Source organism: Haliotis cracherodii, unplaced genomic scaffold, assembly GCF_022045235.1.
Source record: "Haliotis cracherodii isolate W230 unplaced genomic scaffold, xgHalCrac1.p SCAF_5, whole genome shotgun sequence".
Classification (NCBI taxonomy): Eukaryota; Metazoa; Mollusca; class Gastropoda; order Lepetellida; family Haliotidae; genus Haliotis; species Haliotis cracherodii.
In genome coordinates, this window is record NW_027266308.1 from 48615840 (window position 1) to 48643239 (window position 27400).

Sequence of the window (27400 nt, forward strand, 5' to 3'; positions counted from 1 at the left end):
GTATATATATATTTCCTTGCTCTCTTATGTCGAGACATGTTCGGCGAGAATAAGGTAAGCACATTATGCTGCTCATATTTTCTTTTTCTTAAATGTGTTTCATAAAATATTTTTAGCTCATGGTAATATATTATACGTCTCTTTTCAATTATGTTAAAATATTAATTTTAATTATTCAATGTCAAAGGAAATGTTCGTCATTTTGACATGGGCTGCACGACTCGGCGCCTGGAAAATGTTTTGAAATGAAACATTTATCATACGCGAAAATATTTGTAAATCGAATTTTCCTCCCTATGACATTTGCAAACGGAAATACCACTACATGGTTAACAGATAGTATTATCTCGTTAATGTTAATGTCAATACTCTGGAAACCAATCATTGGAGAAACACATCGATATCAAGGTGTAGAACGGCTCCATGCTCCGTACACTGTGCAGGTTTTCCTGTAGCAACCGGTTAGAACTGGCAATATGTGTGTATGTAATGACGTCACCATACTTGAACCGTCTTCCATGTACCCTAACCAGAGATACTGACACTAGCTCAGCGTAGGTCATAACTTAAAGAAAGTATGTTCGTTCTCCAGCCATATAAGGACGACCTATTATTGAGTCTGAACTAAATAAACCAGTGATTTATATAATCAACAATGATAGATAGAGTATTCAGCAAGTAATAGCCATGTGTCATAAATAGTTGATAGACTTTCCAGTGAGTATCGGTACAAATGATTGGCAGTTACTTAATGATATCACAGCAACCAAAAAATCAACACTGTGGGTGATTGAAGCCGGTGAAGATCCCCGCTTCACAATGTTTGCTGCAGACAGACCTGTCTATACTAGCAAACGGGTTTGCAGGACTAAACTTGTCCACAACTGGACACCAGTAGCACTCATACTTTTGTCTCACGTTCCTGGCTTCAGTAACACCTGGAACACTTTGACCAGGCCTGAAATGGTACATAGTAACACAGGGATCACGCCCAGTGTATGCATATCAGTGGGCGCCTTCATATAGCTGGAACATTGCTTACTACCGCGTTAAACAACAAACAAACAAAAACAAAAGATCAGTGGGCGGCGGAGCTTTTTTATTTGTTTTTTTAACGTCGCACTCTGCAATATTCCACCTATATGACTGCGGTCTGTAAATAATCGAGTCTGCACAAGACAATCCTGTGATTGATATCATGAGCATCGACCCACGCAACTGAGATACGATGACAAGCTAGGGCAAGAATGGGTTGCTGAAGACCTATTCTACACCGGATCACGGGTTCGGCGAAGCTGATAAGAGTTAGCAACTTTTCCGATTTCACGTGCTATATAAGTAGTACATTCTCTACACACATGCATGCGGGAAAGGCATGAGGCAATGTCATTATGCTCCTGTTCATGGTTCGAATATGTGTGATTAATGTCGATTGGTATTTTGATATATTTATTCCATAACATAATATGACAATAAATATATGTTAATTTGAATTGTTAATGTTAATGTTAACGTGGAAGGCCATTCATAGTGTTACCCTCCGTGACAGTAAAATCCTACTCACTCACTCATTCATTCAAACTGCAAAGTGTCTTCTGTGTGTTTTGGCAAACGTACAATTTCAATGGTTAGGACAAATGTTTTTGCTATTTGCAGGGCTGTCATGGCTGGTCGTTCGTCCTCTCTGGCTGCCTACATAGTTACCTTGATGATACTTATCTGTACACATATAACTCAGGTATGATACATTCCATTACCTATACACTGGAGAAGTAAATTATAGAAATACTTCACCATAGTGACACTAATAATATTTTGTGATAACTAATTTGAAATGAGCATATATAAAGTTGAATACTCGGAACCCGTTTTATAAATTATGATTTAGAATTTATGAGCACCTAAACAAATGTAGAGCCACGTGAATTAATCATGGTCGATACATGTACAGTAATCTTAATGGCTCTTTTAAACAAACACGATAATCTTGTGTTTGTGTTACAGTCTTAGCGCTACCAGAACAGAACAGAACAGAGTTTATTCTCAAAAACACACAATAGTGGTATAGAGAACACACATGACGAAGTATAATACAATTGTATAACGAATGTAATGTAGCACAATACAAGCAATTTGGAGTTAAAATATAATGTGCATTATATATAATACTTTATACAATATATACATTCATATTTGCATACACTATATACATCATATTTGCATACATACATGCGTAAATAATGATATATTAAGGTACTATCTTGATATGTAGTGGCATGTAGATCACTCATTGTAGCAGTGCGAGTCCATTCTTTATATATTTACATAACTTTGTAAGAAGAGGTTTGAAATCACGATTCATTAAGTAGTTGTATTTATGTACAATAGGATACTTACAAAAATAGTCTGGTAATAGGGTTGGTCTAAGGTTGAGTAATTCGTTACAGCTGAATAAAAAATGAAATTCGTCGCCAACAGCGGCATTCCGTAGAGTACAATATCTGTTGATACGCGGTATTCTGTGCCATCTTCCTATTTCTATCGGCAACTTGTGATTTGTTGTTCTAAAACGCGTTAGCCAAATACGTAGATTTTGCGGGAGAATTAAAAGATATGGTTCTAAAGTGGGTTACCGCTGCTTTGCGTAACGGGTCCTAGGATTACGCTGAAGAAATGTTTGTGTTAAGTATGATCCATGAGTGTTTTCAATTGATTACCCAGGCTGCAAACACTGGATGCAGGTTGCCAGAGTCATTTGATGGGGCTTGTGACAAAGATGTGATTCCTGATACCTACTCAGTTACCCAGCATGTTCTTCCAGGAACTAAGTGCAGACTTTCGGGAGCCATGCGAGTCATGCTATGTAACGAAGACAGCACGTGGACACATGGTAACACAATTATGATCTTAAGATTTTCATCCGAATTACGATAACCAAGCCTTGATGATAGTACAATTCAAATTCACTACAATAACAAAAGGAAAACAGTAATTATATATTATCAAATACAAATTACCTGACACGCAGTCTGGTTGTCATATCGTGAAAACTGTATTACAGAATTTGATGTCCGGAAACAAACTGCAGTAACCAGACAGAAACGTCAATTGGAGTTCGTGGCGCCAATAATTGGTGCAGTAACTGGACTCATCACTGGAATAGGACAAGTGGTCTGCATGTTTGTTTGCAAAAGTAAGCTCTTGATGGTATATTAATTATATATTCTGAAGGGTTTTTTTTAAACAGATTCCATTGTTCAAACTTTTACCGAGTAATCTATGTCTTTCAATGGTTTCCAGATTTCTTTGAAGAGTTGCATGATTTATGCATTTAGGTTTTATGAATAAAATAACATAAAAAATGTTCATTTGAGGCCTTCATCCATCTCAATGTTTTCAAGATTCTACAGTGTGGAGTTGTTAACACATTACAAAGGCTTACTCCAACCCAGCTTTAACCAAACATCAACCCACGTCCATGAGTATTTTTTAATCATCACAATGTTTGACAACAGAGAGCCCTCCACCAAACGCACCCCCAACGATCACCTGTCCACGCGTGAGTGATGTGATAGCAGAGACGGGTAAGACAACAGCACATGCGACATGGGCTCAACCAGCTGCTGAAGACCCAGAGGATGGGAGCAAAGGGTAAGCAGAAGCCGTCGAGGTCAATTACTCACTGTTCACTATTCTGATAGTAATAATAACAAATACAAATTTTATTTTAATCTGCACATAATAACACTACTACTACTACTACTACTACTACTACTACTACTACTACTACTACTACTGGGGCGGTCGGGTAGCCTAGTGGTTAAAGCGTTCGTTCGTCACGCCGAAGACCCGGGTTCGATTCCCGACATGGGTACAATGTGTGAAGCCAATTTCTGATGTCCCCCGCCGTGATATTGCTGGAATACTCACTCACTCACTACTACTGATTACTACTACTACTACTACTACTGATTACTACTACTACTACTACTACTGATTACTACTACTACTACTACTACTACTGATTATTACTACTACTATTACTACTACTACTACTACTACTACTACTGGAGCTGTCGGGTAGGCTAGTGGTTAAAGCGTTCGTTCGTCACGCCGAAGACCCGGGTTCGATTCCCGACATGGGTACAATGTGTGAAGCCCATTTCTGATGTCCCTCGCCGTGATATTGCTGGAATACTCACTCACTCACTACTACTGATTACTACTACTACTACTACTACTACTGATTACTACTACTACTACTACTACTGATTACTACTACTACTACTACTACTGATTACTACTACTACTACCACTGATCACTACTACTACTACTGATTACTACTTCTACTACTACTACTACTGATTATTATTACTACTACTACTACTACTACTACTACTACTACTACTACTACTACTACTGATTCGCTGTGTTGAGAAGCCCTACACAGTCCTTGGCTTGGATAAGGTCGGCTGGCCTGAAAAGTGAAACAGAAGGCTTTCTGTTTGCTGTTCAGGACCAGTCACTTCCCACTCGAAACCGTCAATGTGTGATTTTGAAATGTAAATATGAAATGTAGATAATGTAATGAATTTAATGAGAATGTCCAACACATTGTCAGTGGATGCCTAGCTTTGGCACAAACACAGTATCTTAAGCGACATGATGGAGTGGCTCGATCAATTTATTACCGTCTTCGCCATGTGGTTGTGGTTTTGACATAGAGGTCCATCCATGGTACGACCCAGAATATGTAGAGGGCGTCATGGAAAATGATAAATTTAAAAATTCTTTGGACTAGGCCCGTGTACAGCCTCAGACGTATCCAGGCCAACAAACCTGATCTTGTCCTTTTTGATAAATCCAATGAAATCATTTATATCATTGAATTTTCTGTCCCCTTTGACACTAATGTGATTGACGAGATTGGGGAAAAACATGGCAAATATGCGGACCTCGCTTTCGAAATGTCACGCTTGCATCCCAAGTACCAAGTTGTTCGACTCCCCATTGTTCTCGGTGCCTTAGGTTTGGTACCTCCCAATCTTTTGACTGACATTGGGAGAAATTCCCAGATTTGCTACCAGGAATACAGCCCTTCTGACAATCTGGATAATACAGAAGGCTGCAGTGTTGGGGCGTCTTCACATTCTCTGAAAAGTTCTGGGTGGGTTTGACTAGGCAGCGCTGGGAGAAGTCCCATTCGCTGTCTGGGCTGCGTGTAGAGGGGGCAAGGGCCCTGAGCAGATGATGAGCCTAACCAGCCTGACTGTGCCAGGATCACTCAAACCCTCTTTGCTGCATTTTTTATTCTAATCTGTAAATAATAATGATTGGTTTGTTACCAACTGACCTCTTAGCGTAGATCAGGAGAGCTCTGGGTTCTCTGCCGGGTTCGCAGCCCTTCTGTTCATTTTGGGTAATGGAGAGGGCAGCTGTGTTTGAGAGTCTCCGTATTCTCCGAAAAAAAAAACTCTTGTTCGGTTAGGAAGCATTCCTTAAGGAGAAGTCTATTCTTGGCTGCGTGTGGAGGGGGCAGGAGCTTACGATGATCCTGTGCTAGGACCATTCGCACACCCTCTTATGCACTTTTATATAAATCTGTGAAAATAACTAACACCTCTTAAAATTTCATGAACCAAAGAGTGCAACTTATTGCGGGAAAAGATCCCGGAAGTGAGTTTGACGAAGGTGCCCATTTCATACAATACAAGACACAGGACAACGGAGGGCTCACTGCATCCTGTACTATACAATTCAATGTAAAAGGTTTGCTCAAAATAACGGCTTATTTACTTAAGTTATTGTGTTTGTTTGGTTGTTGTTTAACGGAGCACTCAGCAATATTCCAGCTATATGACTGTTGTCTGTAAATAACCGAGTCGGGACCGGACCAGTGATTAATATCATGAGCATCGATCTACGCAATTGGGATACGATACCGTTAGTACCCTCTTACGATAAACATAGTCGCCTCTTATGACCAGCCCGTGTTCCCGATGACCAATTCCAACCCGGATCTTCACTGCTATCTAGTTATTGTGTGATGGTTGACGTAATTATAAGTGATAGTATGGTTAAACGTGGAATGTATACTGTTTGTAGGACCTGGTTCTGTATTTCTTTAATGGGATGGTTGGGTATACGAGTGGATAGCTCGTCACGCCGAAGGCCCGGGTTCGATTCCCACATGGGTACAATGTACAATGTCCCCCGCGGTGATATTGCTGGAATATTGCTAAAAGCGGCGTAAAACCATACCCACTAAATATTTTTTTAATATTCCACAAACAAGTAATGACCAACAGGAGTAAGATTTTACTACGAGCCCCGTACATGTATTCTTTCTCTATCCGGATAATATTTCAGTTTGGTTTTTAATCCCATCCGACTGAAACGCAAATCCATCCCAACTTGAACAACTGATATTTAAAAAAATTCCATTAAGAATTAAGGCTTCTCTCGATTCCTGTTTTAGGACAGACACAAAGAGAAACTGCAAATCACACAAATATTAATTTTCAGTTTTAATTTATGCCCAACGACGACCAATATTCTTAAGATGAATTCTATGTGAACAACATTTAAAAAATATTTCCCCATTTTGTGTTTTTGAAAACCTACGAAAATTTACTTACCATTTCTCTTTGACGAGCGATGATCCAATAACGTCTTTATGGTGACTTTTACAATATTCAGTGCAACGTTGTTCCCCGATCCACTGGCCGAGTACGGGGAGAGTGGAGTGCGACAAGAGAGAGATTTCTGGGTCCAAGTGTAAACTATACTGTGATGAGGGATACGAGCCAGATGGTGCCACTGAATCCGTCTGTAACAAGGAGACATGGAGTACTTCTTTCAAGTGCACAGGTCAGCTGGAAACCCGAAAGATTTTAACGCTTGTCCAGCATTAGCATTGTCTCCAGATTGTAACATGATATAATTCTTATCACTCTTATCAATTCTTATGAACAATATTAGATCCCCAGAACGGCTTTTTCGAGCATCATTCTCAGTAATGTCATTTAATCACATGTGAAATATGTCACTTTGATAACATTTCTATGCTCACAACCTATCTTTGTTTCTTAGTACAAGCAGCCACACACAAACACACACACGTACATGCACGTCGCTATATAAGTGCAATAAACTTGGACGCGACGTTAAACCCAATTTCACCTCACCTCACCTATGTCACATGAGACTTATTTTCAACTGAGTGTGTAACTGTGATAGAAACCTCAACACACGCACAACTTACAAATGATAAAAGTATCATTTATTATCGTGCTATGACAGTGTGTAATTTGCTTCTTTTCTTCAATATCCAAACGACAGAGTGTAAATGGATCGCATCCGGAAGTATCGAATCGTCCATGTCATCTGACCTAGTTGTATAACAGTTGCTTCAATGCTTTCACATTTTCCCCGCTTCCTTTGTGGCTTACTTTAATGAGTGAGTGAGTTGGGTTCAACGCCGCTTTTAACAGTATTCCAGTTATATCACGGCGTGTCAGCTTAATGTGGGAGTAAATCCTGAAGAGATGCAGGTCTCAGACGTTTACCACTTCGGTGAAACCCACGAGGACGGGTATGGTGCACATTAACCAGAGGCTTTAGAGCCTCTAATCTACTACAAAAGGGGAGGGTGGATCCCTGTCTCTTTGTCGGCATTGCTTGTCTCTGCATCTCCGTCGCCGGTGGCGTCACCAGTTGTCCTGTCTGCTTCCATGAGAGAATTTACTCTCCTCTACCCTCACCTACAGCGTGCTGTCGTGGCGGTGGTCCTACCTGTTCAACGTGCTGGTCCTTTGGATCCGGTTGCATCACGGAAATTCGCTCGCAGTCTTACAGACGCAAGCGCAAATGGATGACTCATTTTCGGCTAACGCAACTGTTGCAACAACCCAGGTCGGCATCGAACTGTATTTGAAGGCAACATCTCCGATCTCCATGATCAAATGTCTCACGCTGCGGCTACACTATAGTTTCTCAAAGCCTTATCATCGTAATGTTCCCATTTTCGCACGTTTTTCACCAAGACACATATCATCCGCCACATCCGTCAAGGCAAGCCAAAACGTCCTCTACCAACACACCCAAAAAGCCAAACAGCCAAGAAGACACGTTAGAGAAACAAGCCAAAAGACTTTTTTCTGTCTCCTATGGGGTGACAACTCCATGGGGTGACAAGTTCCGGTATTACAACCAGTTCTGTTCGTGGCGCGAGCTAATTAGTAGGTTACCAGTGACCTGATGAACCCCGTCTCAGTTGGCTACACCATCGCCGACAAAATGGATGCTCTACCTTACTCTCATCTGCCAGATGTTCCCTCCTCTCTTCTGTACGCAGTTCAAAAGTAGACCTGTTCACCTCTCGATTCAATCACCAGTCCCGGATTCTCAAGCATTGGATCACTACACACACCAGAAAATCCCCAGTCCTGTTGCAGCATAATGTGGTTTCCAGACCTCGTTAGCATACAAAAAGAGTACTTGAACTACGGTCGTGGTGCAATGTATTACCGCACTGAGCACACCGTGTTTTGCTCATCTAAAAAAAGCACGGACATGACATGGTTTCTCTGGTAGGGCGGCTCAGGCAGAAGTGAATGTCATTCCATTTCCCCTCGTTCCAATTATAATAACAAGTATCATTAAGTGATTCTCATGGTCATCGTCGTTCTGTCCTCCAGCATGGGATCTCAATGTAGTCTAAATCATTTGATCACAAGTACATTTGAGCCATTGTAACAACTGGCTTATAGCTGTTTATGCAGAAGAAGGTGTTTTTGATATCTTTGGCAATGACAGTCCAGCTGCGAAATAAATGCTCTTGATGTCATACATGTCACATTTGAATGGAGTGACACAACCACATCTTGGTTTCATGTGGGACTTTGTCAATGACGGCTGCTGGTGTATAATTTTGTTTCGCTTTATGATCCCGGGACTCCAGGACTTCGATGTCTCTCGCCTTATCCTGTGCGATGACTTGATAATAATAAAAGTGATAAAACCCTTTCCACAATCTAGGAAATATCCTTTGTACGATTATTACTTTATCACAAGCTTATATGTTTATGCATCAGAACCAAACAAGCGTTTCCACTATCAGCATAAGCAATCATTATCACCAATCTCACCTATGCGCAAGGTGGATGACTGAGAACGACAACCTTTGAGGCTTACCAAGATGCTTGATTGCATCTCCACGCCAACAACCCGTATGAAACGAAAGCGTTGTTATCTATTCTGATATACAACACACACGTTTCAGTCGTCATCACCATTGCAAGGTGTTTTAAGCAGTCGCGCTCAATGTATTGCCACATCAGTTACTATCTGACTGTTACTATCTGCGGGACTTTTCAGTGGAAGATGTCATGTGGCTACAGTCCACTCATCTTGTGCCGCAACCCACCAACTATCGACACCAGTTATCGTCGGCGTTATCATCGTCTACATGTTTCTACATGCAGTAAAAGAACCGGCGATGATCAGCAAGGGATACAAGTGCTAACTTTACATTGGGTCTGAGATTGAATTTCCTGTTAGATTGTACTGGCTCAGGCGCATTTGCCTCTTGCTTGTTCCCGTCTTTCCTGTCCGATTGAAGCCAGAGGAAGAACAAGTGCATCGAACTCCGAACCTAAGTTTTACGAATATCACAGATAACAAGCAAACTGCACACTGTCTAAGTAGGGTAGGCATACAATGTACGGAATACTCAAATTGATTTAAACTGTATTGATATTTTACAGAAAAGGAGTGTCCGACAATACCTAATGTGACAAACGGGAATATATATTGTATGGGAAACCCGCCAACATACAAGACGATGTGTACACTATCTTGCAAAAGGGGCTACTCAACTGAAGGACCACCAATGATCATTTGCAACAAGAAGGGCGAGTTTTCGCCACCTGGAAAATGCATAGGTATGGCCTTTAGCTCAATTAAATCGATTATATAACTTACTATCCTAGCAAATGTTTTTTTGTCACTATCATACTACATTGGTTCTTATCTTATCATTGGAACAATGTATAACTCGATATAAAGTCAATGGTCAACATGAAATTAACAGGGTTTCAAAGTATGGTATGTTGATGATTAAATTTGCCATATTATTTGCAAATTGGTGCAACAAACAATGCTGTTATTTAATGTTTAGATACCAAACCACCGGAGTTTATTGACGGTTGTCCCCCTGACGTTGAAGAGTATGCTGAGCAGAAAGGTGGAGCGAGGGTGGTGTCCTGGACAGACCCAGCTACCAAGGACAACTCTGGCGTGGCTCCAACAGTGAAGGGCACTCCGTCGACCGGGCACGCCTTCACTTTGGGTCGAACACCTGTCCATATTGTTGCTACTGATCAGGACGGGAACACAGCATCTTGTACTTTCACCGTTAACATCAAAAGTTAGCACACTCCTGACAAACGAAGGGAAACATTTCATCTTTGGTCATAGTGATGTTGATTAGGACATATTGGTATTTCCATTAAAGATTTGCCTTGTTTATTTAAAAATGAATTGTAATCGCAGTCTCGGCCTAATTTGCATCCTACGTCTAGGCATTGTAATATTTGTTTTGTTTGTTGTTTAACGCCGTACTCAGCAGTACTCCAGCTATTTGACGGCGGTCTGTGAATAATTGAGTCTGGACCAGACAATCCAGTGACTGATATCATGAGCATCGATCCACGCAATTGGGATACGATGACATGCATCAAACCAAGTCAGCGAGCCTGACCCTCCGATACCGTAAGTCGCCTCTTACGACAAGTATTAAGTATTTGAAAATGTGATGTTTTTGTGTAAAGTTGTAGTTACCAAAACAAGTCGATATTCGAAATAAGAAATACACAAAAAACATTTGCTAGGACTTCCAATTTGTTCCAGCCGGGGTTCCCGTTATCATATTTCAGCTCTGGTTTGTGACGATCCCAAGTTGGACAAGTCTGGAAGAGACCTTCTGATGTACACGTGTTCTGATGGCATGACCTATGGAGACTCTTGCACAATGTCCTGCAAATCGGGCTACCCACTGGAAGGCTCCAGCAGGATTTTGTGCAATAAAAGACCTGGTTCTGGTACACCTCCAAGAGTTCATTGGACATGGCCAGCTGATACTCTTGAACCCTACTGTAAAAGTGAGTGATAGAATAGAGGAGTGCATCTTTGCTCGTCTAGGCTTGTATTAGACGACAGATATTTGGAACAACAGTTACTGACAAATTTCAGCCATATAACTGGATAATAATGAAGGTCAAGACCAAGGTAATTCACTATCAATTAGGTATAAAATACTTCTTTACTCGACAACATGAGTATTTATGATTTCAGTTTGATGATGAGTTTAAGGTCAAGGTCACTGGAGGTCACATATGAAATATGTCTCAAATTTCAGGAAATGAAGGATTAATTCATGAATAATGTCCGAAAGAGAAAGAGTGTTCGTAAAACAAATTATATACACGATAAAACTATGTGTAAAGAATCGCTCTAATGTGTTTTAAAACCCACGCATCATCGCAAGGATCAAATATTTTGCCCAAATGTCCAACCCCAAAATTTTACATTGATGTTATCAGTCAGAAAGTGGTGAAGTTGAAAAATAAAAAGTTTTCAAGAACTGAACCTGGTACTTTTGAGAGATTGTTAAAAGTCAAACAAATCCTTTGTGTGTTTTTTTAATCCACATGGTATTCATTTCATTTATCTCAAATACTTTATATCAAGTCAAAAGTTAATAGTATTGATCACGTATACCAAGGTCTTTGATCAAACAATTAATGTAATGATGCTTACATATAACGGTTATGTTACAAACAAGTGACCAGCATATTTTGCTAGGAACCTATTCTAACCCAGAACTCCCACGGGTGTTTTTGGGTAGCTGCATGTAGATGACTTTCTCCTCCACATTGAAGAGGCATGGAATTTTCTCTGTTAAAGTTGTACTGCATTGGGCATATGTTTATCTTAACCTTGAATGATTTCAGCAATCGGAAGTACTTATAATTTATTATGAGGGTACCAAGAGGATTTTTTTTCTAAAAGCTGTACTGCCTTTGGGCATGTGGTTTTTCAAAATCCAGAAGAGATCGCAGAGAGAGAACTAGGCTAGTGGCATGAATATTTCTGTTTTATGTTATACGACATTGGCCACCTGTTTCCTAAATCTGGAAGTCGTACCACATTAGACAACAGTAGGGATAAAAGATGAAAATAGGTAGATATTGTTGAAGTCAACTAGTTGGGCAAGAGAATGGGTTCATACTGCAGTTGGTTTAGTAATGAGAGTATACCTTCAAATCAAATCGTGAGACGTACATTTGTTTTGAATTGTTTGTTGAATCAATTAGTTTGCTCTTTGTCTTGTATTAGTCAACAAGTGCCCGGACCTCAATGAACCCCTGAATGGAGCCCTAGCATGTGACCGATGGAATCATGGGAAAATGTGCCAGATGCAGTGTAATGAGAAGTTTGATGTGCCAAGAACTGTGCCCGCCCAGTATGTGTGTGGGGAGTCGGACGGCATGTGGCGCCCAAGTGACAACATACAGGACTGTACAGGTATGTTAAAATACATTTCATTTTGTTAGCTTGCGGAAAGATTTTTTAGCTAAACGGATGCAACCCATTCACAAGTATTATATTTCTATGTCCGCATTTGATTAAATAGAGCTTTATCAATTTCTTATAATTATGCTAATTACTATTAGTATTTATCGATTTCTCAAGTTGCATGCCAATTTCATCAAGTAATTTCATGAATCACGCGCCAAGGAGTGAAAATATGTCACGAGAATTTGTCAAGAAAAATAATCTCACTCTGAAGACCATTGAGGCACACTGTAATTAGATCCGTAAGAAAGTGCTATCTACAGAGAGAAATACCGATTTCACATTATCCGATTATTTCAATATTTCATTTCTTAATACTTCATAACACCATATATCATTACTTAGTGAAACGTCGCCCTGGATCTATGAATATGCCCTCTGAGCTGTATTACTACAGCGGAGACTGCCCTGATGATGCAGCAAACAAGCAGATTAGGGAGAACTTCATCAAGATGCTAAAGGCCAACCCTTTGTTCAAAGAAGAGTGTGGCGGAACGGTACCAGACTGCAGGGCCGAGTTCGTCAGCGTTAAATGCGGTGCAATATCTGGCCGTAAACGTGACGCCAAAGTCAATGTCAAAGTTGAATTTAACGTCATATTGCCATACAGGGAGAACGATCAAAACACGAGCGTTGTCGTCAAGTCATACGAGACTGCATTCGACAGAATCAAGGATGCGATAGATAAGGCTGTTCAGTCTAAAAGCCTCGATGTTGGAGTTCCAGGGCTAGAGCTGAAGGATGATTCCTACGCTCCTGGCTTTCCAAATTTCTACTGTGGGAAGGGCATGACACCAAATTATGACACTGCTTCATGTGGTAAGTGTTTAGTGTTTCGTTGTGCAATAATGGAATATTGCTTGCTATCCCATTTCTTTAAACTTGTTTGAGGAAAGGCATTCAAGAGAGGAACTGTCCTTCATATAGGCTACTGTTGGTTGAAAAGTAAATAAGGATATGTTACTATAATGCAAATCAGTTCAATTCTATTCTTGACAATTGAAATTCAGGATGGAATGATGACCATAGGAGTTGAATAATGTACCCATAGAGTAATTCAAATGTGATTTCAATTACAAACAGCCGGCTGTCCATCTGGTACTTTGTACAACGAAACTGCGGACAGTTGCGCTGATTGTCCCTTAGGATCATACCAAGACAGTGGTTTTGCTTCGACGTGTTTGAGATGCCCAGATGGCTTTTCTACAAAGTCCACAGGCGGCAGAAGAAAGGAAGACTGTTTAGGTAGGTTGATATATTGATGCATATGTGAAGCCTTACTTATGTAAGTTTGATAAGTGACACCTTCAAATAACACAAGCTAGGCTCATGTAGGCGTTTATGCACACTTTCTGTACAGATAATTAATGCTTACTTAACCGAGAAATGTAGCATATAACTCCATTATTCCAATGAGAGATAATAATATTTTTGCTACAAGAGTTTATACCTCTTATAGGCCAATCAAATAAGTTAAAGTCATAATAATCATGCAATATGATGTTTGCTTGATGGGAAGTGTAATACTTCAATGACCACAAAACTGAGCCTTGAAATGCGGATGTGGAATGGATTGAAATTAAGTCAACCAATATCTTATAATTTGTAAATATTATCATGTGAATGTTATGAAAACACAACACAGTCAACAGCTGCTGAATATATACGCAGCAAAAGCCATGATGTCTTTCAAGTTTGTATTTGTTCTGCAGCTGTGTGTGAAGCAGGGTGGTCTTCTGGGTCCGGTCTTTTACCGTGCAGTCCCTGTCCAGTTGGGACCTTTCAAGAGATGCGTGGTATGACGGCATGTAAATCGTGTCCAGTGGGACAGTCAACCTTGAATCAGGGTACAAACAGCATTCAGAATTGTGTAGGTAAGTGTATCGCAAGACATACAGGCTTAATAATGAGTTGGGTTGAAAGCTGCAATGAAGAGGCAAATACCGATTGGTGAGATAGATTGTAAGAATGGGAGATTTGGACCATCATTTGAACACTATTTTTTGTTTTATATCACAGTGTGTCAGCCTAATCTAGGAAGATAGTCCAAAGTGATACATGTCTAAGACGTTTAACACTTTGGTGACATCCGCGAGCACTGGTATGACGCTGACTAACCAAGGGTAATAATCAGGGTGAATCTGGGATATAAAAACCAGGACCAGGGATACTGGTCGTACGCCGAAATGCAGGGTCTCAGACGTATGGGTCGCCATGCCCCCATGAATATTTGGAACTATAATTTACACATCGTTCATGATGATAATCGGAAATATATTATTATCAATCACGTCCCTCTTTGTTTCACAGATTTCGATATCTTTGTCACGAAATCTAAGTCGGGCCATTCTGGAACAGTGAAGGCTGATTTGGCGTCCCTATCAATGTTTTTCTGGATAAAGATACAAGGAAACGGTAGTTTGAAGGTGGAGATTTCAGACGAGCATGGTGCAGAGACGTTTCATATCAACATTGCGGATACAATTATGGTTAGAACAGGAAGGTAATATGTCATAGATATTGACGGTTAAAATTTAATATTATGTAAACAGTCCGCTATTTTATTAAAGATGAGTATTGTTACATATATGTCATTAAGAGTTTGTTTGTTGTTTAACGCCGCACTCATATGGCAGGGGTCTGTAGATAATCAGTCCTGTAGTTGACACCATGAGCATCGATTTACGCCATTGGGATATGGTGACATGCATCAACCAAGTCAGCGAGCCTGACCATTCGATCCGTTAGTGTCCTCTTACGACAAGCATAGTCGCCTCTCATGACAAGCATTGGTTGCTGAATCTTCACGGGTGTCTCATTTAGAAAACCACTAGAAACTACCAAACTAAGCAGGGACGTCTATTTCCTATACATTTCCCCATGTTGCAGTGGCTTAGTGGATTCAGGTTTGTCTGCAAGGAAAAATGACTGGATGCACATTATTACGACGGTTGACACAAGCACGAAAAAGATGACTATCTATATTGGCGGAAAACAGGCGTTCACAAAAGTACTTATCAGCACCGCATCTCCAATGGTCCTAAACGGGAGTACTGTCTCACTGACCTCCGACACAAAAGGTTTGATTATAGCAGCCAGTGTTAATACTAGTCTGCATTATATGGCTATATTATACATGTTTCCTTTCAAGACATTATTCCGTGGTCGTGACAGATAGCAGAATTGTTTACGCGACATAAATATTCACTTAAAGAAAGTAACACTTGTATAATTTTCGTTGATTTCTCTGTTGTTAAGAACATGGTCAATGACGTCATGTCACGTCCTACTTCTCCTAATACTGGCAGTTTGTTTCTTCCAGTCACCATTAGCCGATTCAAAATTAATATATTTTACGTTGAAATAACAAATTATTCTTATGTTTACATTTTTTAGACAATATAACGGACATTCACAGAACACTAACCTTCTGGACATTTGTTTATTCTAGCTACCGTCAGTAGTTTCAACATACTTGGACGGATGTTGACAAGTAGTGAGGTCGGAGAAGTCGCTTCCGGGTGTGGCGTCCATGTCCACGACTCCTCCTTCGAGGTTAATCCCGAGGGATTAATTGTACCTAGCACCTGTGATTGTAAGATTAATTGCACAATCATTGCATATTACGTCCCTTTTAAGACTTAACCTGATACCATTTTTAAGGTTTTATTAGTGGTCGTTGGTATGTGTGTAATAACGTGTGAATCCTTTGATTACATATTTACAAAAATCAAATTGATGCTCTTACATTATTACCTTGATCAATGAACGTGCCCACACTAACACAACGGTTTGCTGAGGGCGACCCCAGTCGAGCATGGTTTGGAAAAGTATAATTTTAACATTTTTGAAGGGGTCATTCTTAAAGATTTCGTCTCAGTCCTTCACACCCTGCAACAAATGTATTTGCACCTTCAGTATAGTGCAAGATATTTAAGTATGAAGCACAAGAACAAAATTTCTGAGAGTTATAGTTGGCGCAATGCAGACGTAAGTGTTAACGTGATAATCACACACATTGCAGCATGGCATTGTTGACGTCATAGATATGTAGGCTCTGTTACCTTCGCGTTTTTTGTTTTCACAACATTCAACACCAGGTGTCTATGGGATCACACTGGTTTCATTATTCATGTATTTCGTTTGCTTTCGCCTTGCAAATGCGATATTCTTATATTCGTCAATCTGATACACAAAACCGCATATACTAATCTGTGTTTTTCAGCTGTTAACGAATGCATGTCGAGTCCCTGTGGCAACCACACCTGTGTGAACGAGGTGGGCAGGTACAGGTGTGACTGTTCACATGGCTACTCTGGACGGCAGTGTGAGGTACCCCCTAACCACTGTCTACATCATAGCTGTCAGCACGGAGCACGGTGTGTCAACGACTACTCCAACTACACATGTGTCTGTGGCCTGGGGTACCGGGGACGACTATGTGAAGAGGTTATTGGTAGGAAGAATATATATTCATGACAAAAACAGCAATACTTTCTACAGTAAAAGCTTAAACAACACTGCAGTGACTTTTCCTTTCATTACCTATTTGTTCCTGTGTTTCCCAGATTATCATTACACTTCATTTACCTTTCATTGCAATTTTTTGTTTAAACAATTTGTCCAGTTGAACTATCACCAAGTACTGAAGGGGCGGTCGGGTAGCCTCGTGGTTAAAGCGTTCGTTCGTTAACTCGAAGACCCGGGATCGATCCACGACATTGGTACAATATGTGAAGCCCATTTGTGGTGTCCCCCGCCGTGATATTGCTGGAATATTGCTAAAAGCTGCGTAAACCCATACTCACTCACTCACCAAGTACTGAAAGTACGAATGAATTTATATCTGACACATACCTAAAACGTACCCAGGCGAAGAAGGCTGTACATACCTGCATTTTTTGCTGTTTTAAGTGAACGGTGGGTGGAGTTTATGGTCTGACTGGGGTGAATGTAGCGTGACCTGTGGGGGAGGAGTGATGACCCGGAACCGGAAGTGTAGCAGTCCTTCACCTGATCCGGACGGGAAACCATGTGAAGGAGCTGACACCTTGTCCGACAATTGTAATGCACATGAGTGTCCAGGTAAGCACGCGATTCTAAACGCTCAGTCGGCAACGGGGTATTTTCAAATAAGTGTCCATCAGGGCTAAAGCTCATTCCTCTGAACGCGTGCCGAGTGTCTTTTCCAGGAACCGTCTGATAAAGTTTAGAATTTGTAATCCTTAAACAGGTTTGCTCGGGTGTTCAAGTAACCATTGAAAACAATCTAGACTTGGAAAAACGTTACTCAACGCTCTTACCAAGGGTCCTTTTAAATAAGCATCTGAAGCAGGTTCAGAAATGTATGCATGTTTACGCTAAACATTCTTGCTCAGTGTCTATTCAAGTAAACATTTTATACAGTTCAGAATTGGACAGACATACTCTACACATTCTTGCTCAAGGATTGTTCTATTAACACAGTTCATAACATTATATGTTATCAGTACCACTGATATGACTGGTACACGGAAGCAATGGTGTTTCAGCATGTAGGCATCTACCGAGGTCATACGGTGTCGAGACACACTGTAACACGACTGACGACTTGATCCAGTGCTCAATCTCGTGTCGGGATGATCTGATGTTCGTCAAGCCGGTGCTGCCGCTGTACGAGTGTGGACGGAAGACCAACTACACATGGACTCACCAAACGGAGGACAACCCTCATGCCAGGCTGCCGGCGTGTTCTGGTGCGTAGCTCATATAGACTGTGTTAAAGCTCGGTCGGTTACAGAAGTAGATTGCCACCTTAATCAACAAAATAACAAGTCTTCGTCGAGGCTTTTGTCTTTTGGAGGGCTTAGGTTCTTATGAGAACACGTCGATTTATAAATAGTCCAATAAACTAAACACCTTTCGTACTAACGCTACCACATAAATAATTTTCAAAGTAAAACAATTATTTTGTTTTTTTATTGTATCCGATAAGTGGTCGAAGAAAAGTGCATACTCGAATATTAAAGTTGAAGTACCCCATGATAACGTTTCTATCATTCTGGATGCACTATAAACTATAGTGTTAAATACACTCACGCTCACAATTATGTTCACTCCTATACCAAGAAGTGACAATAATTAAGAAAATTGGTACATGGGGGATCTAAGTATCGTAAGTCACATCCTTACCATTAATGTTGGTATTGTCGGTATTAGCTGTAGCAAGTGCCCGGGGCTACAGCATACATCACCAAGTGGAGTACCCATCCCTATCCTGTGACACTACTGAACAAACCAAGTCCTCCCTGACAACACAGCTCCTTGCCAAGACAAATACACTGAAGTGTATTGAGGACAACTCCTGCCAGACTCGGGTAGAATTCTGTCCCGGTACCTCCAGAAGAAAGCGGTCCACTGGTGCCCCCGTTACAATTGTGATGACGTCAAACAACAACGGTGTTCCTCCTATGAACATATCGCTGGTATTCAGTGATAAGTCACGTAAGTTGACAATCTGCATAATCATAAATAATATACCACTCTCAACTGGAACAATGGGAAAATGGTCGCTTTCAAAACTCCGTGGCATAAAATTGGTCTTTGCATCCTAATTCAACTAACTGCTCATGTGTCCGAAAGAAAAGAACAGACAATCTGGCAGGAAGGTATGTGAGTGAGTGAGTGAGTGAGTGAGTGGGGACACTCCAACATCTATTCAGTAATCCGTTGAGGATAAGGAGTGGTCATTGGAGGATTTTGCTGGTAATATAACGTTATATCGTCCACACCTGCATGTCGAGTCGGTAGTGGGTATCATTGTATGCGGTACGTTTGCGGTATAACACTAGGTATGAGTGAGTGAGCTAGGTTTAACGCCGCTTTTACAGTATTCCAGTTTTATCACGGCATGTCAGCTTCATATGGGAAGAAAGCCCGAACTGATGCAGGTCTCAGACGTATGGTTCGAGATTAAAGTAATAAAGTTAATAAAGTCCACGCGAACACCTGAGATGATGTCACGCTTTACAGCAATTCCTGACCAAATGCAAATTCCATTTTATGTGTAGCAGTCGCTATGGAGAGTTAAGCCCCAGACATGTCATTACCCTGTGGATGTGGGTCGAATGCCAAATTCGCCCTAAACAGGATCCTGTGTTTGCGGCAAACGCCAAAGCCTGCATTACTCCGACGTGCTAACATGCAGTTCAAAGCAGCGTAAAACCTTACTTTATGTACGTTTGTTTTGCGTCCACGTCTTATTAACGTCACAGGGTCCGGGCAGCTGAAGGCGTACTTCACTCACGTGGCCACGTTTGAGATATCAGCCCAGCAGCTCGTCAACAACAGCAAAACGATATTCACAGTCAACTTGGGGGGCAGGGCGTACACGGTGGACCCCACCAGTGGTACCACAGCTGTGGACATCAACTGCCCTCCCGGAACCATACCTACAGATGCTGCTGGGCTTTGTGGTACGAAGTTCCTTGATACGAAAGTACCTGGTGTACTGGTTAATGCTTCTTACTTTTGATGACTTTTAGCAAGGGATTAGGTCGACAATTTTATAACCGAATCTGTATGGACACTCCTCTGTATTTTGTGTCGATCACATTTAATCATGAAATAACTGGTACGTGACCCCAGAAAGATTAAAATAATGTCCTTGGCACACACGGCAAATTATTACAATGTATATATAGACAGCGTACATTCGAAGTAGTAAATTATCACTCCTTAATAAATGAATTAGCACAGTTGCAACATGCTCAGTATATTAGGCTGCTACATGTACACCTAAAGAGCCGTTGAACGGTGAAAGATCGTGTGTGGATAAAGGAGTTTTGACAAGCACGAATATCTGACCTCTGTTTTTTTGTATATTTAATACTTATACACCTGATGAAATCACTTGTATATATAAATACGATTCGGAGGAAACTATTGAAATTATAATTGTCTGTTATAGGTGAATGTCCTGCTGGGTCGAGAGAAGAGAACAACGTATGCGTCCTGTGTGGGAAAGGTTCCTACCAAAACCACCCTGCCAGTATCACGTGTACACCGTGTCCGTCAGGAACGACAACTCCAGGTCTCGGAGCAACATCCGCTAATGATTGCAGTACCGGTACGTGAAGAAAATATGCTTATGTCCAGGCACGGACGGGGCATGTGTGCCCCTATCGTCTGATGAGGGTCCTTTGCTTCGAATCTCGAATTCGGTCCGTCAGCACTAATTTCACGTCCCTGTGTTCGTTGGTTCCTTCAAAATGGTGATCTATATAATTTTAAAAAGATTTAAATAATGCACAGAACTTCATAGACTTGCTACATGTTATTGAGAAATGTCATCCTGATAGAAACAACTTGAACTCTTTCCTAAATATATTGGTAAATATAACATTATCTCCTCACTCCTGTGATAGCCACATAACCATATCAGTACATATTTGACACGTGTTACCCACGTGTTAATAAATATCTGAATTTGCAACTGTAGCTGTAAAATATCTAGTTTCCATACAAAATCACCCAGTTACAGTGGCTGTTCAGTCATCCAACCATTCTTTTTATTTCTTTCAGATGGTGACCACTTTTCTCCCAGTTCTGATGTTGAGGGTAAGTCCGAGAAAAGGTTGTATTTGTAGTCCATTTAAATGGTACATATATTTCATTTAATGTAATTGAATAATATAACCATCATACAATGTGTACTCTATGAAGATGATGGAGTATTTCGTTGGCAGATTCAACAAACACGACGTTGGCTATTGTGCTTCCTACAGTGATAGCTCTGGTGCTGATCGCTGTAGTCATTGGGGTGGCTTTTAAGGTTAAAAGGTAAGCACAAACAGTTAATATGAAATCTACGATTTATGAATAGCATTTAGATATACAAATACGGAAACAGACATGTGGGATAAGTCAATATTAGTATCTGACTAAAAGTCGTGCCCTCATGACCACTGAGGCCATTACCGTTAACAAGCTGACAAGATGAGGAAGTCATCTATTGGATGACTCCACGCCCAGATTTAATTTCACTTTATGGGAGGTCATTGGAGTATGAACCTTCATAGTGTGAGGGCCCAACTGTATGAACGTCGGAGCTTGCAACGACGTTCAAACAACTCACTCTCTGAAGGTGCATATTCCAGTGAACGTACACATAGTGAATGTAAATTATTATAATGTTTTTTCTCTACTTTATACCTCAAAGGATGTATACACAATTATATTTAGTATGCGCGACTTCATGTATAAACTTACAGACATACAACAACCAGCTGTTATTCCACAAAAGGAGAGGTGTCGTGAGCGTATGTTTGCTCAAATTGTTCTACGATAACATCTATTGTAGTTGTGTTGTGGAAGTAGTCCGTCAATGTTTACGTCATCTTATGATTACAGTCTCGTGAAACATGTGTGAACGTCAAAATGTGTCGCATATTATTCGCGGTCATGTGACCGGCCTCTCGTCCTAAGACAAAACCGTATTACCCGTCTCATTAAAAACACTATACATGTGTGAATCGAGACGATATCAGAACTTTTAAAGGTCTAAACGTTTTTGCTCGGGGTGGGTGATAAAGGCAGTTCCTGTACGTTGCTTTCCTGTCACATCGCAAATGGGGACACCAAGCATGGGCCTCAGATAGTGTACCCATGCGGAAATGTTAACAGGCGCTAAGCTTGAACCACAGCACTCACATGATCAAATGGTCATTCATACAAAGGCACCAGAGAGAAGAGAAGTGGCAGCTCTGTTTGGCCCAAGAAAGACAAGGTAGACTCTTCTCCTCTTCCTCCACCCTACATTCCCAGTCAGCTGGTTCTGGACACAGGGAACGTGGGAGCTGCTGTAAGTAGACACGCCCTCTCACCCTCACAGTACAAAAAAATGTATTTCAAATTTTGGACACAACATGGAATTGACATTCATTTTCAAAATGTTAATATATTGAGCTACCGAAGAAAACATATAGACAGTCAAGAATATTGCGAATATTTATATATTTCGATCGTATTCGTTTGTGTTGAATTTTATTGTATAACATTATGTCCTATATGTTGTGAAGTCTGCATACGGTCTGATTAAATGAGTAACCAAATTTGTTTGGTATTATTGTTGTTTTGCATCATCGTAATTCCATGTTTGGATAAGTATCAATGATTTTAGAGACAGTGATATATCAGATTATATAGCATACATTACCCGTGTCACTTTTGATATGGAAAACAATATTTTACCTTCACAAACGTATGTACATAATGAAATGTATATATACCGCATTTCATATGGTTTCAGTGGTACCCACAGCAAACAGCCCCCTCATACTCAAGCATGTATCCGGTGAAGCACCCCCCACAGTTAGATGTGACAGCCGAGTAGGTCCTAGATAGCAGATGGGCCTAACAAACACGCCATTGTTATAATGGTCATAATGCTCAATGCGTGCGTGCACCTGTGGAGTATGCAAAACAATTATTTTGGGTGCAGTGTATTCTAGTTAGTGGCATATCACATGTCTATATGAGTAACAATGTTTTCTTTCGGATTTTTATTTCACCATTGATTATTTTTAACAGAAACAAATGCAGTGTGTTGTAATATGGCAACCCCTTTTTTCCACTTCTATTGCCGAGTTACTCATTTTCATTATTTCTATTCATGGCACCAATAATTGTAAAATGCATTAACAACCCGCTGTCATAAAGCTTGAGTAATGATGTTTGCTGCGCATACCAAACATACAAACAAACAAAACTTGATTTATTTGCATCCAGTATTATGGACTTACAGAATTCTAAGGCGCCGTAATTGGCTGTGCAGAATTGCGTTCCTGGGGCACGCCAGAGACCTATGATTTTGGGTTCGAATTCCGGTTCGTCCCGATTATGTTTCTTTGTTTGTCGACACCTGTGATCGAGGGTTTCACCGGAGTGGTAAACGCCTAAGACCTGAATCACTTACATCACTTCGGGCTTTCCTCCCACATCAAGCTGACACGCCGTGGTACAACTGGAATATGGTCAATGCGGCGTTAAACCCAACTCACTTACTAATAAACGTTAATAATTAATTGTTTCATTGTTGTGTATCCCATTTGGTCAGTTTTACATATCAATTAGTTAAAGTTGTATGTTTAACCTTTATTGCGAGTCGAAATTACAATAGGAGCGACGTGGGTAAAGATGATTAGCAACGACAGACTTAGGTGTGATAAGGTGAAGCTCTAACCGTAAATTATTTCAACGTGACGTTATATGCCTGAAACATTACAACCACAACAGGCTAGAATCAGGCCCCGGTCTTCCAAAAAGAGGTGTACATAAAATCAGCAGGGCAACAGAAATGCGTTAAAAGGGAGGCTACTCTTACAATCTTCATATCCCCTTGAACACCACCACTGCAAATGTCTGTGTCACTTGTTTAAAGCCGCACTCCGCAATATCCCAGCTCTATGAAGACAGCCTGTAATTATCCCAGCTCTATGAAGACAGCCTGTAAAAATCAAGTCGGAACGTCAAGCCTGCGACTGATATAATGAGCAACGACCCATGCAGTCGGATACGCCTTACCTCTCCTACGCCAAGCATAGGTTGCAGGGGACCAATTTCCATGGGCTCCCAATGTATTCATCTCTTCCGACTAGGAAGTATAAAATGTGAGAGCAGTGGAAATGACAATGACAAGAATGATAATCACCTCGCCGCAACAGTGGTTAAGCTTCAAGCCAAGGCTGAACACCAGGATGAAACGTGATCTTCACACGAAAGCTGGTCTGGATGTAATGTCAGATGAAATGTAAGAGGAATTGTTAGATGAGCCAGAGACGCACCCGCTCCACCAACATAGTCTAGTCTAGCACATTCCACACAGTGCTTGTCCAGCCCAGAGTCACTTGAACATCACCGAAGGTTCTACATGTTTCCATAACGCTTGACATTCCGGACGTTCATTTGAGCATCTATATATAATAACTTCCTCACCGCCGCTTACATTAAATAGTACTACATTCCTGACAACTACTCATTGTCCAAATACAATGCAATGAGGATCTAGTGAATCTCAACAGAAGCAATATAATACAGTTACAATCATTGTTCAACAATAAATTACACTGCCATGTAACATTAAATAACTGTAACCTGGATACACGTGTATTGTAATTGTAAATGACTGCCTAAGTTAGTAAGTGAGTGAGAGAGTGAATGAGTGTGGTTTTATGCCGCCTTCAGCAATATCCCAGCAATGTTCCGGCGGGGGACCCCAGAAATGGGATTCACATATTGTACCCGTAAGAGTGATTCGAACCCTGGTCTTCGACGTTTTATTCAAAGCTCAACACCTACAGTATATGTAGATATATAATGAACTAAAGCTAGCGTGCACCTCGCTGGTTTCTGTACGGTATTGATCGGTGTAGAAATAGTTCATTAAAAATCAAGAGTTATTCCCCTTGCACTATCTGACGTCCTTGTTAGCATCCTTGTATGATAATCTCGTAAATAATTCCTTTTGTCAATATTCATATCTAATTCAATTTGAATTCATGAAACTATGTGTTTATTATTGTGTGGGGACATACAAAAACAACGGCAATACTCATAGACACTTAATATAAGCTAATTTATACATAACAATATGACGTGTATCTAAATTATTAATACATGCAGCATTATCTTTGTGATATATTCAACTATTATTTTGCAAGGTGCCGCCCTACACGTGTGAGAGGGGCGATTTGCATCCCCCATCAGTTGCTTTCTCGTGGCGATGAGTGCAATATATGAATACGAACAATAAGATCGCGAGTTATTTTACACAAAGTAACGTGTGTATTTTAAACATAACATTACAAACAAGGCCCATGTTATATCATCACAATTAGTAGTAGTAGTAGTAGTAGTAGTAGTAGTAGCAGTAGACCCTGAAACAAATATATCCAATACAGCCCATGCAAGTCTATAATGTTTGGCAAGTGTAGATTACTGCAGAATCATTTTATTATACTTTTTAACTATAATTTAACAACTGTTTTTTTTTCTGTAAAATATGTCCATTTTAGAGACTCGATGTTAGTCTATAGTAGTAGTAGTAGTAGTAGTAGTAGTAGTAGTAGTAGTAGTAGTAGTAGTAGCAGTAGTAATGCAAAATATTTTCAGTTTCGGGTTTCACACGGGTAATCGTGCCTTACCTTTATACAATATTCATATCGAGTGACACAGTCACAGGCACCCAGCCTATATTACCACATAGATATCGTACAATGATCCTCGCGATACTGTTTTTTTTAATCTTCGCCAATTTGAAACTCAAAATGTGATGACAATCCAGTAACGAAATGTCACGCACGACGCCTAATATCACAGCAATGGCAACATATCAGTGGAAAGAGAATCGGTTGTTCCTGGTGGGGAGCAAGTTAAAGACGATACCGGTGACATCAAGCGATTAATTGAAATAGAAACTCTATTGATAACTCAATAATCACAAGCAAACATTTAAATTTACCCATCCATTTTTTCATCCGAAAGCCTGAGGCTTGTATGTGATGCGAGATCTTATTGCTTAAATCTCATCTCCGTATCGCCCACTATCAAATAAATTGTATTTGATTTGCTCCACCAATCCTAATCATCTAATCCCGAAATAGATAATATCATACCGACCTCAAACGAAATTTCTTTAGCTGTTTATTTGTCTGAAAACTTTTAAAGCGCCATCTTCGACACACCTGCGCGAATACAGTGTAATTTCGCAGTGCACGGACTATAGCTTACCAATTAGTCTCTCTCTCGCACGTGTGAGGTTTAGATTCTGCCGCAGGGAAAAAGAGTTCGTCGTTTTACTTCATATGAAAAGATACATATTTTCTTCAGAAATAATTCAACAGCGACACAGCTGTAACAGCCTATGGCTATCTTCATATTGGTGCTAGTAGCTTGTTTAATGAAATTTGGGTGTCAAATTGTTCTAAATTAACCCGCCTCGCTAACCGGTAACAAGCAGCCCCCGATTGAGATTCACAATACACGAGATGCAATTCACAGCCGATTTATGAAACATATTAGATTTCTTTCAATCGGCCAATAGTCGCTTTCAAAAGGCAAGAAAAGATTATATCCATATAGAGTGTTACAATAAGGAATGGGGGACAGCGTTCTTTTAGAAAAGGGGGATGTTATTCTATCCCACTGGACCGAGACACAAGCCTTTACTCGACAAATCGAGATTTAATGGGATCGTATTATAGCATGGCGAAAATCAAACATTTTGAGCCGAGTGAAGAGTGGGAGTAATTTGACGTATAAACAGTCGAATCGTGTCTCTAAAACTGACGAAGTTGGGTGCCCCCAAGATATCACCCATGGAGAAAGGGCTAAAGAATTCCCCGACAATGGGCCAGTGAGAATTGATGAAGAGGGAGGGGCAAGCGCTGCCCCCGGGGCAAACGAAATAGGATTAGAGCCAAGTACACGGCCCTCGGTCCATGCATGGAGAAATGAGGAGAAAATGTCCTCTGCTGCGAATCCGTTTTCGTCACATTTGCTACACCTCTCATCTTAGATAATTCAATGGCGGATGCGATCCTTGCTCCTATATCGGGTTAATCCTTAACACCTCGTTACGTGAAAGATTCTCCTCTGAAAGAAGGGCTTCTTCTTCCTTAAATGGGAATCAAATTAGATACTGGATGAAATCTGTCCTCCTTTAGAAACATGCGCATCCTATCGAAAAGACTTCATTGCTGGGTCAATTTTCAAAACAGGTTA

At 40.5% G+C, this 27400-nt stretch overlaps 1 protein-coding gene across 1 annotated transcript; it reads left to right on the forward strand.

The window, feature by feature from the left end:
* Positions 1–23685, forward strand: LOC139444046 (sushi, von Willebrand factor type A, EGF and pentraxin domain-containing protein 1-like). The gene is made up of 27 exons (XM_071224952.1): positions 1–54; positions 1657–1738; positions 2722–2890; positions 3062–3193; positions 3516–3651; positions 5646–5770; positions 6701–6871; positions 9769–9945; positions 10182–10430; positions 10939–11163; positions 12401–12589; positions 12986–13459; positions 13724–13885; positions 14353–14514; positions 14951–15143; positions 15530–15720; positions 16092–16235; positions 16866–17096; positions 17555–17725; positions 18172–18375; positions 18839–19123; positions 19894–20094; positions 20589–20747; positions 21203–21238; positions 21367–21459; positions 22357–22481; positions 22929–23685. The coding sequence occupies exons 2-27, from the start codon at positions 1664–1666 to the stop codon at positions 23010–23012; spliced, it is 4563 nt and encodes a 1520-aa protein (XP_071081053.1). The 5' UTR covers positions 1–54; positions 1657–1663; the 3' UTR covers positions 23013–23685.
* The last annotated feature ends 3715 nt before the right edge of the window (positions 23686–27400 follow it).